The following is a 14811-nucleotide window of genomic DNA, read 5'->3' on the forward strand; positions in this document are numbered from 1 at the left end:
AAACTATTCTATGATTCTGAAATACTTCTGTTACTGGTACTGAAAAAGACAGTCTACACAAATAATCAGCTATTTTCTTAAAAATTTGTAAATGGTATCCATCATTAAAAATACTTTTTTTTTTAAAAAAAACTAACTGTAAAATTAAACGGTTTTTTTTTTCTGTGGAACCTTCAGAATAGTTTTATCTGCAATAAACATACTCAACTCTCCATTAACAACCTAGAAGTAACCCCTTTTTTTCTTTAAACTTAAACAATCCTGACTCAATATAACACTATTGATGTGGGTGATATTGTTGCCCTGATGCAAGAATATGAAAGCAGAACATTCCATGACTGTAAATTCAAATTAGTATTTGTCTAATTTAATCCAGTCAGGTATCAAAGCATGCATCACTAGTATCAGTCTGCTTTGTGCCAGTGTAACATAATGTACATATTAGAGATGGAGCAATAGTAACATGGCAGTAAGAACAATTTCCAAATAAGCACTGGCAGCTAAGACCTCAAATTAGTCACTTTGTATGTTGATGGGTTCCGCTATTTTCGGTTACTTTCAGAAGAAAATATGAGCCAGTATTCATCTTTAAAACAACCTTGTTTACACACAATGCTGTTCTTTCCTAAAACAGAGGGGAGGAAACAACAGATTAAAGCAACAGACTGCAATACAAAAAAAATTATTTAGGTTACCTGAATTCAAACATAGACAAATACTAATAGGAATTAGCCTTTTACAAGTTTCTTAAAAAAACCAAACCTTTCCAGCTCCTGCAGTTCTCTCTGCACATAGGCTAGTAAAATGGCACGCTACTGCTCCACTACTTTCTTACATAGGTCTGAATGTGACAGCTGAACTTATGTCACTCTTTTATTCAAATTCTCTTTTCTTCTAAGTTTATATTATCTTGGTTAACTTTCAGAAAAGCAGCTTTGGAAGGAAATATCTTGAAACGCTTTTTTCTAGGGATTCAACTGTTACATAACAGTTAAAAAGCAGATTCTAGCTGAATTGCTGAACTTCTCTGCTATTTTTAAAGTAGCTACAGTATTTGCACAGCAGTACATGGAGCTTTGCTCTTGTCCCCGCGCTCTCTTCAAAGTTTTATTACCGACATTGTGGTGGGACACACAGATGATGGCCTACATTCAAAAAAAGTAGGCTGCGTATTTTAATTAATAAACAAACCATTCATTTGAAACCTCATTCTTTGAGGAAAGGAGGCATACTGTGGATTTTTTTTGTTTCTTTTGGACAGGTTTAGGGTTACAGGTTTGGGCTTTTTTTTTTTTTAAATCTAATAGTGGTAGTTACCATTGTGTTCTGCTAATCTGCCAGGATTAACTGGGAAAATGACTCAGGTTAGTTTTAATCCAGATTAGCTACTCAGGTCAATTCACAACACACCAGCACAAACATTCATGTCACCATCAAGGTGGTGCCCCATGGAAGCAGGTGGAGCCATTTCTTTAACTGATAATGAAACTATTTGTGGAACTCTGTTAGCTATTTGTTTTTAAATGGATCCATATAACTAAGGGATAAAGAAATAAATCAAAAAGTTTCTGAGATCACCCAGGCTCAGTTTCCCATACTGAGAAACTTCCTCAAATTTCTGAACATTTATTTTTCTAATATTAAAAGCTGCTTGGTATCTTCCTCCAACAGCTCACGATTTTATCAGTTCATTTATAAACTCTTGGAAGAGAAATATTTGTGTTAAATATATAAAAACTTGATGGTGACTATCCTTAATGACTGAAGTCCTTAAATAAATACAAAAATATACACGCTTTTTCTTAAAAAAATCAAAATCTAGACTACTAGAGAATAACCCCCCCAAAACTTATTTCAATTATCAAGACCATCATGTCTATTGCTGTTCTAAACGTGCTATACAAAGGCAGAAAAGCCAAGTTGGCTCCATTAATAATAATTTTTGCACATACATACCACCAAGAATGCATGTCTGTCCTCTGCTGTGCCCACCTTTGTCTAAAATAAAAGGGTCACCTCCTTTGTTGTATCTTCCTGCCTTCAGAGCATTACAGACTACCTGAAAAAAGCTAGGCTAGTCTTAATTATTGCTGTATTTACCTCCATATTGCAGAGCAGGGTTGTCTGACCCAAGGACCACACCTGCATATTTAGTGAGCTCATGTCTGCAAAATCTCATCTCTTTCTGCTTCTAGAAGTCATTCAGAAACAGACACTGCATCCTACAGCATTTTAAGGTTTCCCTAATCCCCTGACTACTCATGGATCTTAAAGGCATGAGGACAAAGTTTATCTGAAAAGACAGAAAGGCATTCTAAAGGTCTTTGTCTACGGCTGATAGATCTTCACAAAGGAACCCACATCCTCAGGAACTTTGGTCTCAATTTGACAAGTACCTTGTATCTTCAGAATTGTAGACTATTTCACCATCTTTTCAAGATAAAGCTATTGCAAGGAAAGACTCCTAGGTACTGTAAAACTTAAACCAGGCATAAAAATTTTCCTCCAATAGATAACAGCTTTGCAAGGTAGTGGTATTATCTTCATACATTTGAGCAATGAAACATTGCCTTGATCACCATGTCATTTAACAGAAGACATGTATGCTTGCCTTTAATGAGTCAGTTAAGTTACAATTCTGTCAGAATTTGTTTATATACTGATATTTAAAAAAATCAGCTGAGATTATGGCAGCTAAAATAAATTTTAAAACGAAAGAATATTTTTCAGTTTATTTTGCTTGTGTTTATTCCAACCTGATTGGTTTCCCCTTTCTGTGCAAATTTGTCTTCGGAATACAAAGAATAAAAAAAAACACGCCTGTGAAACAAAAATACGGCAAGAAATTCAGAGCTAAGTGAATATCCCAAGTTACTTGGGAAAACAAAGAAAAACAGAAAATAGATTTCAAGTTCATCATGGTTTCATAACTGGAAAACAGTTTTCCCATAGATAATAACTTGATGTTTCCTAAAATTTCCTTAAGCTTTGTCAACAAATGATTCTGATAGGCAAATACTCTCTCACCTTTGCATTAGACCTGAGCAGATCAATTCCCACAAGAGCCAACTGAACCAATTGCTTTCTTGAGGAATCAGATTTTTCACATTTGAAGGAAAAATGCCTGTGCATCAAGATCACTAGGGTCAGAAGAGGTGTATGCACTTGGTTAAGTGTTGCGGGGGAGAAAAAAATTTACTTACATCTCTTGTAAGAGTATTGCAGCACACATCCTAAATGTATATACAAAATATGTATGTACAAAGCACAGATCCACAAGCTAACTCGAAAAAGTGTGGCACTACCTTACAGTAAGCAGAAACTATTACTAGCTGTCTACTAAAGCAGCATTTAAATCTGGGGAAACAATGTCCTTACATGAACAAAAAACAGTTTGTCAGCTTCCCCGTACATCATTTAGATAAGAGCGCAACCCTAATATTTCAGGCCATTCCAAAGTTGTGTCCCTAATTCTTGTCATTTCTTACTATCCTCCATGGAAAATCTGCATACAACTAGTTATACACACCTCACTCTCCAAGAGAGTTCAAACATACAAAAAAACGATTATGGAATAGGGCTATGTCCATTTACTGACAGACCAGCATTTTCAGAAAGTGAACACAGGAATAAAACCAGACAATTGGAGTTGCGTTATTTTAGATGGAAATACCTCTTGGTTCTACTTTACTACCTCCTGCACTACTGAAAGAATGGTAGTACTGAATTTCACCATGGTATTTCTTACCCTGTTCTGCCACACTGAGTCTAACCTCGTTAATTAAGTCAAAACCAGCAGAATAACCAGCAGTTTATGCTTAAGATGAACAGTAGTCAGAGTGAATGATGGTTTCCAAGACCACATCTGTAGCAGCAAGTGAAACAACAGCAGCACCTGAACCCTGGTGTTGAGACCTCCATTCCTCACGCTGTAACCACAGCACACTTTTGGACAACGGCAGGCTAAGAACTTAACGCTAGCGACTGGGTAAGACCATGCCAGCTAGAGCATGGCAGGACCCTGACACTGTCTGGTTTATGGTTAGAGAAACAGTATTTTACTTTCCTGATTATTTGCAGGCAACCAAACACAAAGGAAGAAAATGTTATGATCCTCTCACTATCTGTATGTACTTTCAGTATCACTGACCCTACAATATTACAGCATCAAACATGTTTTTCTTCCCTCCCCCGCTGCTTTTCCATTTCAGAGGACAACTAACCCAATAGTGATAAGATTTCATACGTCAGAAAATAAATCAAGACATGATGACAGTAAAAACAATACCAATTCCACAATTCAGAAAATTACTTGGTGTATAAAACCAAGAACAATTCCCATGTGCCAAAAAAGGAGTCTGATCACATGGTAGCCTCTTCTAATATTTATGCTTTAGAAATGAATTTTGAAATCAAAATGTAACTAAAAAGTTTGACCTTGGAATAAGACGTGTGTAAGATTGTTCTTCAATCCCGCTTCCTACATACTACAGAAAATCTGAACAGCTTAGACATAATGCCATTCCTCTACCTACCCCCCATTCAGCATCCATTTGATGTAAAATGATGATACACAGAAATAACTTCATTGTACATTGCTTGGTTTTGATTTAATAAAAAAGTACTTGGATTGCAAGTACACTAAAACATCACCAATCTACACCTAAGTCTGAAAGACACACTGTGCATCTTCCCTCATAAATTTAGACGGTGTGATTTCAAAAAATGAATACTCTATTACCAAACACACTTTCAGCAATACAGTCTAACCAAAACACACCATACAGTATAGAAAACTTAAATTAAACTTTACAGTAGGCTCAACATTGTCTCTGGCTTTCTGATTCAATCAAGTAAGTCCTGCAAGAAGAGTAACAGAAAATAGATCTAGGAGGGTTTTTTTGATAATGAACACTGTCACACTTTACAGAATTAGTTTTAAAGTTACATTTTCCATTTTTAATATGCTAAATTTTGGCAAAAATGTTTTGACAGGTTGAGAGGGGACAGTTGGGACTTCTGGCACTTGAGAAACACTGCAGGGCACAGGTGGGAAAGAATACTGGTATTTCTTCTAAAAAAAATGAAGAGCACTGAAATAGTTTATTTTGACACTTAAATTGCCTTTCTTCAGAGGCTGCCAACCATTAAAATAGATGAAGTGATTCACACCTCATACTGCTACTGTTTCAAGCTTCTACATGTAAGAACCATTCTTCATCATACTGTCCATATTTAGAGGTTTTCTTCATAAACCTAACAGTTAGGTATTCTTTTCAAAACAGAGAAATAGCTGTTTACAATTAAAAGGATTTGCCAGCATATTTCAGGAAATATAGCTTGCATTAGTATATTCATTATTTCTTACATGTTTGTCTTCTAATTCAAGCTTGAATTGAAACTAATTCAATAGCTAATAAGCCATTATTTCTTATATATTTATCTTCTAATTCAAGTCTGCATGACGGTTGGACTTGATGATCTTAAAGGTTCCTTTCAACCTAGGCGACTCTGTGATTCTTAAAATATTCCCAAAACAGATAAACACTACACACATACAAAACTGTTTCTGCTACCTTATTTACTGCTACATTCAGGTTTTCCCACTAGAATTTTGACAACTGGAGTTCTGCTGCTCTCCACCCTTACTGGCATAAACACCACCATTTCCCGAGCCAACACAAGCCCTTCAATTCTGGGGAGCTGAACAGTGGGGAAACCCATAGGTATGAGGATTAAGGAAAAATAATAAAAAGAAACAAAATAAAAAAGAACTACATTTCATGTAACTAAAGTAATTTGTTCATAGTAATATTAAACAGTGAACTTGACAGCAATTAAAAAAACAGGGCTTCAGAAAACTTTACAATTTAGTAAGAGGAATACTTTTTTATCTTGAAAATGCAGTTATTTTTAGCTTTCCCTATCAGATCTATAACTTAGTTCACGTGCTTGTAATACCAGCATGGATGCAACTCTTAAGTTTAACAAAATTACTAACTACTTTGTATCCACAGAGAAAAAAATCAAATATAGAATAATGTTTAAATTAATAACAGTAGCTGCAATACAATAATTAGCTGTCAGTATTCCTGCCACGAGTAATTCAAGTACTTGTTTTCAGTCACTTTTTATATGAAAGAACAAAATAAAAAAAGGGGGGAGGGGTACTTCACAATCCAGGCTTATACACCCTAAAGAAGTCATTAAATTGAATAGGCCAAGAATTAAAAATTATGGCCAAGAGTAAGCTGACTTTTACTGTTGGAGGAAGAGGTCCTGAAATGTTCACTAACAGGAACAGATCGTGCATGCATACAGCTGGCATTAGAAAGGTTTTCATTATTCACTAAACCAACAGCTTCCAACACTGCTTTTCTCCATTTTCTTGCACTATCAGAGGGAATAATTATTTTCCTGAGGCAAGAGACTTCATGGTTAGCCCATCACAAAAGTAAAAATTCCACAAAAAAAGCAATCAGAAGTCAAGCATGGTTATAAAATTGTGTAAGAAGGGGCGGAAACAATATTAAGTAACCCTGTAACATCTTATATCTACTTACTACAGCTTGTTCCATGTGACTTTAGCTGCACATATTAGAATCCTACCACAACACACACTCCCCTGTATACCAGATGGTGCTAAAAGTAAATTACAAACACAAACCTGCGCCCTATACATGTAACAAACGACAAGGTTTCTCTCCCTAATCTTGCACTCAACATAATCGGCACTAAACCGAAAACGGAGACCAGAACAAACCAGCTCCAGAAACCACAGGGAAAACCAGTTTAGAACTAGTTTCTGTATGAAATAGAACATTTTCATAGCATAGGCAAGCCAAACGATGGTATATACCTGAACCAAAACCTGTGCTATCACAGTTTATAGAGCATAATCTCTTTGAAGATATGTGCATACACATTACAGTGCATTTATTGATGCAGCCCTCTTCACTTTGAACAAAAGAAAAATACGGAGGGTCAACTTGTACAGCAGCAACAAACACAAGTAAACTAAGTTTTCCAAATTTGCAGCTCATTCAATGAAAAGTAATTTCCAAGAAGCACCTAAAGGTATTTCTCTATATCTATACCCATACTAGGGTAAATCTACACTGTTGAGAGAGCAGTGTTTGATATTTAATCAACAACTAAGCTACAGACTTTGGACAACTACCCATAACAGCAATGACAGACATGGACAAAGAACAATGATGCATTACAGCATTTAAATAGTAATCAAGATTTTAGTTAAACTTTAAATACCATTCGGAAGAAAGTGCGGAACTTAAGCATTTTTCCCTTCTACTTTTTTATTTATTTGGTAATAGTAACAGTCAACATTATTTGTTTTGAGATTAAATAAAAGTATAAGAAGAATATTTGGTAAAGATAAGCTTTTCTTCTTTCATTGTGGTTCAAACTTTCTTTCATGTCTGAATGTGACCTCCTCTTCATTTCCTCCTGAAGAAAAGTATAAAAAAATTCTTGTGTTTGGATGAGTCATCCAAACTTTATCCTGCTTTATGTAGGATCCTGTTATTCTGTACTTTAAATACAGACTAATAAAATCAGTACCCGTGATTTAGAACAGTCAAGAGGCAATAAAGCAACCACTCAGTTATCTCAGTCTTCAAGGTTCAGAATTAAACACTTTGACATGAAGTTTCCTCGTGATCACCTTTTTTATATCACATAAGTTTATTCTAAATATTAAACTCTCCTCCAGTACAGGTTTAAAAAAAATAAATCTCCATTCCATATAGCTGGAAACGAAGAAAGATTTGTCTGATGACATGCAGTGCCAGCACTAGATTAGGGTTCAGACCCTCCTGCACGCCATCCTTTTTATTTATTCCTCTACCTGTTCTGTCTGAACAACACCATCCTACCAATAAAAATGAATGATGATATGACTAGGGCATTAAAGCAGCGATGCTACACACAACACCAAAACCCAGTAGTCTCCCTGTGGGCACAAAGGAAACACAAAATATGTGATCGGTGACCGTTTGCAAAAAATTTGACTTAGACAAGTTGTTCTACATAAAATAAAGTTACTGGAAAGCAGGCATAATGAAAAAAACATTTATATGTGGCACCCGGATTGTTTTTCTTCTCATGTCTATCACCTTCCAGATCCTACAACAACTGATGCAGAGATTGAACAGGAGGGTTGTTTCACAAAGAGGAAGAAATTTGCGTCCATCCCTTCATGTGAAACAAAACAACTAAACTCCATGATATTTCACAGAAGAAAAAAAAGGCCCCTCTCTCCGTAGCTGTAACCAGAGCAGATGAACACAGAAAAAAAAAAGAAAAAGCTAAGTCCACACCACATAAGCATCTGTTACTGATTGAGACTATCCAACCTAGTGAAATTTGGACAAAATTCACAGAATCACAATTTTCCAAATACACAACAGGGGTGGCCAAATCATCATTTTAAGCATATGGACTTAAAACTTTGTTAGCAGGTAATTAATATAATGTTCCAAAATAAGGATGCAAGTGATGCTTCACCTGCACTAACGAATCTTAAATGTCGCTGGCTGTGAAGATGCATTGCTGCTGGCAATACAGGGAGTGTTTTGACGTTTTACTTTTGTAGCAGCAAAAGCTTCACGCGCAGTAGGTATGGCTTTGGAACCGAGCACTACATTCAATGTTCTGTTTACGTAGTGAAAGACTCATTAAAATAAGTTTATTACTTGCAAAGGCTGCCAATATAAACATAGTATTCTTGTTCTTAACCAATGGGATGTACCGAGAAAAAAGTATTTTAAATAAATTTATTACCAGAAGCATTTGGTGCTTCTCAGTATAACAGTTTAGAACAACCTCAGACACAATAAAGCATCCTCCCCCCTAAAAAAAACCCCATCCTTATGGGTTATAAAAACATATATATTAAAAAAAAACATACATTATTACATTATGTAAAATCCTACTACCAAGTTTCAATTGCTTTCATCCTTAAAATCCAAGGTCAGTTCCTCTGTGACAGTAGTACAATTCCAGTTGTATTTTTTAGATCAAACATTGGCAAGAAATCATCAACTGATAGCTGCAAAGATTGGTTACTGTGGTAGCATTTTTTTTTCCTTTTAAATTAGGCAGTTTTTGTTACGGATTGCATTAGTAGACAGCCAAATGCTTTGGCATTGCTCTAAAAACACAGGTTTTAATCAGCATTTGCACACATTCCCCAACTGACACAGAGGCTATTATTATTTGGAAAAGTGAAGAGTTCCTGAATTTTTATTTCATCACATATAAAGCAGAAGAGAACTGTGCTAATTTGATAGCGTGGCTGTCTTTTTTTTTTTTTCCTCCCTTAAGTTGTTACAGAGACTGAACAACTAAAGGATACTAATGACCCACTCTGCAATCTGATCGATATAGGTGAAATATTGGGAGTGAACATTCCTCATGTGAATGCACACACAAAATCTGCATGTATCTCATGTGCGGCAGTAAAACTATTGAAGCTGCGCAAACTGGCTTTTTTCCTTTCTTAAACCAAAAGTACTTTAATCATAGCGTGGAATAAAACAGCATATAAGAACACGTAAAACTGTCAGAAAATAGAACTCTCCTTTTTGTGCTAACTATATTGCTATATATAAATCCATCACACAGAAACAATGAACAAAAGACAATTGTTTCTTTAAAGATCATCTTTTTCAACTCTGCAGTAGATGTTCTGAAATTACAGATCAAAAATAGAAAATGTATAGAAAGAGTCAGAAGCTAAAAGAAAAATAACAGTAAAAGAACTATACCAAACAAGAAAAACATTATTTCTTCAAGAATAGAGTATCATTTGGCCTTTCAACTACTTATTGGGCAATGAATTTCAGATCAGATCCTGATAACTGCTACATTTTTCAGCTCTTCCCTGTGTGTGCCAGTTCAAATTAACACAACAGATAGTTCTTACTGATTCAAAATTAAGTTGCAGTAAATTTAGGAAAACGAGACAACTTTCATATTAAATATGAAATACTTTGAAAGCACATAAGGCCAAAATCCTGCAAAGGGACACATGTGCGTCAGCCATGATGACCTGGAGACCCTGTATTAACAGTGCTCAGCCTAGCAACCCGCTAAATTAACACTCTTGGTATAAAGTTGGTATCCATCTGGCTGAGGAGAATGCTATGGACAGATGCACCTATTGAAAGGATCAGAGTCACAGCTGTATCTGCAACCCACTTTTCATTAAGACTAAAATTCTAGGGTCTTGATGGCAAGGATCAACTTAGATGAACATCTATTCACGTTCAAACTAGTATAAATACACAGTTTACCTGTAAACTTTATTTTAATGAAGAAATAAATAGCAAATTAGTTAGGGTTTGGTTTGGGGCTTGTTTTTTTTAAGTTTTAAGGCATGTATATTCCAAGACACTTAAGCACTCTCCTGCTAATCATCTCTCCATTTCTTAGTCCACCATGAATGTGTTTCCAGCGTAGCCCAGAACTGTGCCCACTATTTCACTGCTGCACTGCCTAATTAACAGTTTTAGAACTACTTCTTTCAAAGGCTGACACAACCACAGCAGGACAGGCAGATGATACTCAGCACTTTACATCTCTAGCATTATGTCAAGGTTTAAGCTTAACACTAAAATCCTAAGGCTTGCACTGAACAAGACCAATGGCAGACACCAGTTCCTTTCTCCAGCCAACTGCATCCCACTGCAGCTCCAGCAAACAGAGCAGGCAGACAACTGCAGGGAGGAGGATGATAAGATTTATCAGAGCTGCTCGTCACCACCATAAAACTCTAAAATTGAGTTCAACATGTGCTGAAGTGATACAATTACACATGGCAAGGAAATGGAGATCTGGATTAGTTTTACACAGCCTACATTGACCTATCTGCTCTAGTTTTAAAATACATTAAGCGTTCAGCTAACACTTACCAATGCACTCTTAAATAGCATGTATTTAATACTATATAAAACAACTTGGTTAATCCTGTAGATAGAGCATATATGCAAAGGAGTAAATACAAAAATGTATTTGAGAACCGTTAAGGTCTTCTTAAGTGTAGCTGCCAACTAAGAACTATTCGGCTGAAATGTATTTATAGAAGGGTTTCTTATGGATCACCCAAGGTCAAATACCATTTAGCACTATCATCAATGTGTACATGCAGTACACATAAAAATGTCACTTTGTTAAATTAGTGGATGACACAAACTGGCAGAAGAGCAAATAATAATAATACAGTAGTTTTACAAAGTGATCTGCACAATGTAAACTTAATACATGAAACAGGTTTTCATAACCACTAATGCAATGTTACACGACCAAAAAGAGTAAGAGATTATATCATTGAAAGCTGTGACAAATAAAGAAGTTATTTATCTTAGCATAGGCAACCTAACACAGGCTTTCAACATGGTACAATGAGAAAAAGAGCACTCAGTGGATGTCTAAAGAAGGTTGCAAAAACCACTTCCTTTTGTAGATGTCTTTGCTGAAACCTATCATGGAACAGTGTAAACAGTTCTAGCATTCCCGTTTTCATCTCTTTATCAGACCAAAGCCAAGAAACCCACCAAGCGCAGGCTATGCAGTGACCCCTGCTAATAAGTAGAAAGTCCTCTATGACATTTTTTTTTAATTTAGCAGAAAAAGGATAGTGATAACCATGCCACACATTTTAATTTAATTTTTGAAAAAATTTGCCTTCTTAACTAATTACCAGGACAAACTAAATGGTGAGTTCTCCATCTCTTCATGCCTCTGAATTGAGACCGCATGTCTTTTTCAGAGATACATTTTAATCAAACACAAATTATTGTGATCAACACAGGCATAAATAGAAAAGTGTTAAGGCGTACAATATAGCAAAAAAAAAAAAAACCACATTAGAAAATATAACTCTCTCTTGAGACCCAAAGGGCGATGGGAGGAAAATAATCAATCAATGTATTCGGCTTCACAGATTCTCCTGCTAAAGAAATAGATGGATGTGGTCAGCCATCCTGTGGTCAGGATGATACACAAAGAAAGTCTCTTCAGTTAGAGCCACTGAATAAATTGCCTCTTGATAAGCAGTGGAACTGGTATCTACAGAAAGACAGCTTATTACCTCAGCTTTTCACATCTTTCAAATTTGCGCCATGTGTTGTAGATTAACAGTTACTTTTTTGCTTTTTACGGCTTCCCAAAAATAAAGCATGCACACAAAATGCAGAATAGCAGCTGTTTATGACTTTTTACAGTGTAAGGAAATGAATTCCATTTTGAATTCCATTCCACATTTTTAGTTTTGGTTATGTTATTTTTGGAGGATGAAATAGTGGCATTCCAGCTAGTCTTTTTAAGACATTTTCCCTGACTCTTAGTTTCTGTTGCTGTATTTCTACTTTTAACTGAAAACATATTTCCACTTATGATACACTGAAAGTGAACTGTTTAGTAAACAAGTAAATTTTGCAATTTGAATATGATGTTTTCATACTCAGACTACCTAGCAGAATGCCAATACAAAATTAAAGTCAAATAGCATAAAGCTACAATATCAAAGCCTGAAAGAAAAGGCTTTTACAGGAAATCCGTTGCAAATTTCCTAAATAAGAATAATTACTAAATAAATAAGTAGTTCGTTATTTCACACATAGACATGTAGAATCCACAAGTTGGAAATTTGATTGATTAGCATTATATTTTACCTGCTGTTAATTTTTGAAACAATACTTACTGAGAAAGTGCAGAGAACAAAGTGATAACCTTTACCATAAAAAATACGCGCTTACAAACCAGCTAACACTCTCCCATGGTTTGCTAATTTGTCCAATGTATTACATGAAGTGGTCTACATTGTAAGCAATGTACAAAACATAAAAAAAAAAAAAAAAATGAAGTGCTAAGCAACCCAGTCTCAATTTTGCAATTAGAATTTCTCTTTAGAAACATAAACAGTTTTTGGTGTGTTTAATCTATGACCAAGGCAGGGGAGGCGAGAGAATAAAAGAAACATGCTGTTGAGTATAAAACCAGAGAGTGTGAAAAAGTCTACTGGGGTTAAGTATTAACCTGATGCATTTTTCAGAACAACTGTACTATTTTTAACTGCTCTTTTTTGGACACAGGTCAAAGTTTTCCTAGCAAAATACCAAAGTGAAAATGCTGGGAGCGAAGCCCAGAGGCAACTCTCTTTGCTTTGGCCTAGGCGAAAACTTATCTGAATCCAGTTAGATATGTAGCACTGTTTCCCACTCCACTTCATTGACTACTATGGCTGTCATTATGCCTCTGAACATCTATGAGAGGAGTAATGCAGTACTAAAGCCTCGAGAAGAACATTTTTCAGATGTTATAGGAAATTCCTATATTCTCCACACAGCACAGACATACATACTGTTCAGTCAGTTCCTGTATTTTTGGCCAAACAGAACTGAGTCATTTGAAAGCAGAAAAAAAAAAAAAAAAAAAAAAAAGACTTTGTAACTGCCTTGAGCAACTCTTGGAAGGACTGGGATTTTTTCCCCCCTTTTCTGTTCCTCATAACTGGGACACATTGGAAATCTTGGGACAGAATGGAAATATAAGGTTTGAAGACCCTTAAGTTCAGTTAAAATAATAATACTAATAACCAAGACTGCCTCTCACTGCCTTTCCAGGGTTTGGATGTTTTAAATGGGGAAATGTAACTCCCTTCCCACTCCTTCCTGAGGGCACGGATTTCTTACTAAAGGAAATTATATTTCATACACTCACACAGAAAAATGCTATTTGAAATCGGAGAGAGACGAATCAATTTGCCCCCATGAGAAAATAAACGTGACCCCACAGGACACACACACCACCACCACCACCCCCAGTTACATTTCTCCCTTAGGCGTGTCCTTTTCCTGAATTTTTCCCGCATCGCACAGCAAACCCCAGCTTCGCCGGGGGCCGGTTTCACCGGGGGGGGGGTGAGAGGACGGGTGCCTGGCAGCACACACAAAGGCAGGTACTTTGGGAACGGACACGCTACGATTACGAGGCGCGAAAGCAAACGGTGTAAACGATGCGGGGAGAGAGGGGGAAAGAAAAGAAAGGCGCTTTCCTCCCCAGGTCAGATCTTGCCAAAGGCGTTTCTCACTTCGCCCCCTCCCCTTCCCCCCCCCCCCCCCCCCCAATTAAGCTTTACCTAAACAGCGAGCGGTCGCTCTCGGCTCACGGCGCAGTCCACCCACTACAACCCCCTCAAAACCAGACCCCGGGGGCCGAGGGCCCGTTCCCCGCCACCTCCCCTCAGCGGCCCGGCCGGGGGCGCGGAGAGGTGCCGCCCCCCCACCCCCGGCAAAGGAGCCTCCGTCCTCCCCCAGGAAAGCTCCTCCAGGACGCGGGAGCCCTTTCCTTCCTTCCTTCCCCCTCCCGCCCGCCCGAGGCGAGGGCAGCGGTCCCTTTGTTACCCCGCCAAGCGCTTCCCCCCGCGGCCCGGCGCGGCCCGGCCCGGCCGCCCCCCTCACCAGCAGGCTCTCCACGTTGACCGGGGAGCGCGGGTCGCGGATCATGGACTCCAGCTTCCTCTGGCGGCCCTCGAGCATCCCCGCCGCCGGCTCCAGCGCCTCCGCCGTGAGGGGAGCCGCCGACATCTTCACCGCCGGCTGCTGGCTCATCCTCCGGCCCGCCTAGCGGCGGCGGGAGACCGGCCCCCGCTGCCGGGGAGGAGGGGACTGAGCGGGGTCGCCCGGCGGGCCGGCGCGGGGCCTAGTGCGGCGGAGAGGCCGGGGGAAGGGCGGGGGCCGCGGCGGGCCGGGCCTGGGCGGCGAGGCGGGAGCAGAGGGCAGCGCGCCG

The 14811-nt window shown here is 38.1% G+C and overlaps 1 protein-coding gene across 1 annotated transcript in view; it reads right to left on the minus strand.

Annotated features, from left to right (window-relative positions):
- Window positions 1–14556, minus strand: part of ROCK2 (Rho associated coiled-coil containing protein kinase 2) — a 104677-nt gene extending 90121 nt beyond the window's left edge. Inside the window, exon 1 of the mRNA XM_082480183.1 lies at window positions 14484–14556. Coding sequence (XP_082336309.1) covers window positions 14484–14528 — 45 coding nt within the window. The 5' untranslated portion in view covers window positions 14529–14556. The remainder of the gene's footprint in view (window positions 1–14483) is intronic.
- Window positions 14557–14811: the final 255 nt, after the last annotated feature.

The sequence above is a fragment of the Vanellus vanellus genome, assembly GCF_965231255.1.
Source record: "Vanellus vanellus genome assembly, chromosome: 3".
Lineage (NCBI taxonomy): Eukaryota > Metazoa > Chordata > Aves > Charadriiformes > Charadriidae > Vanellus > Vanellus vanellus.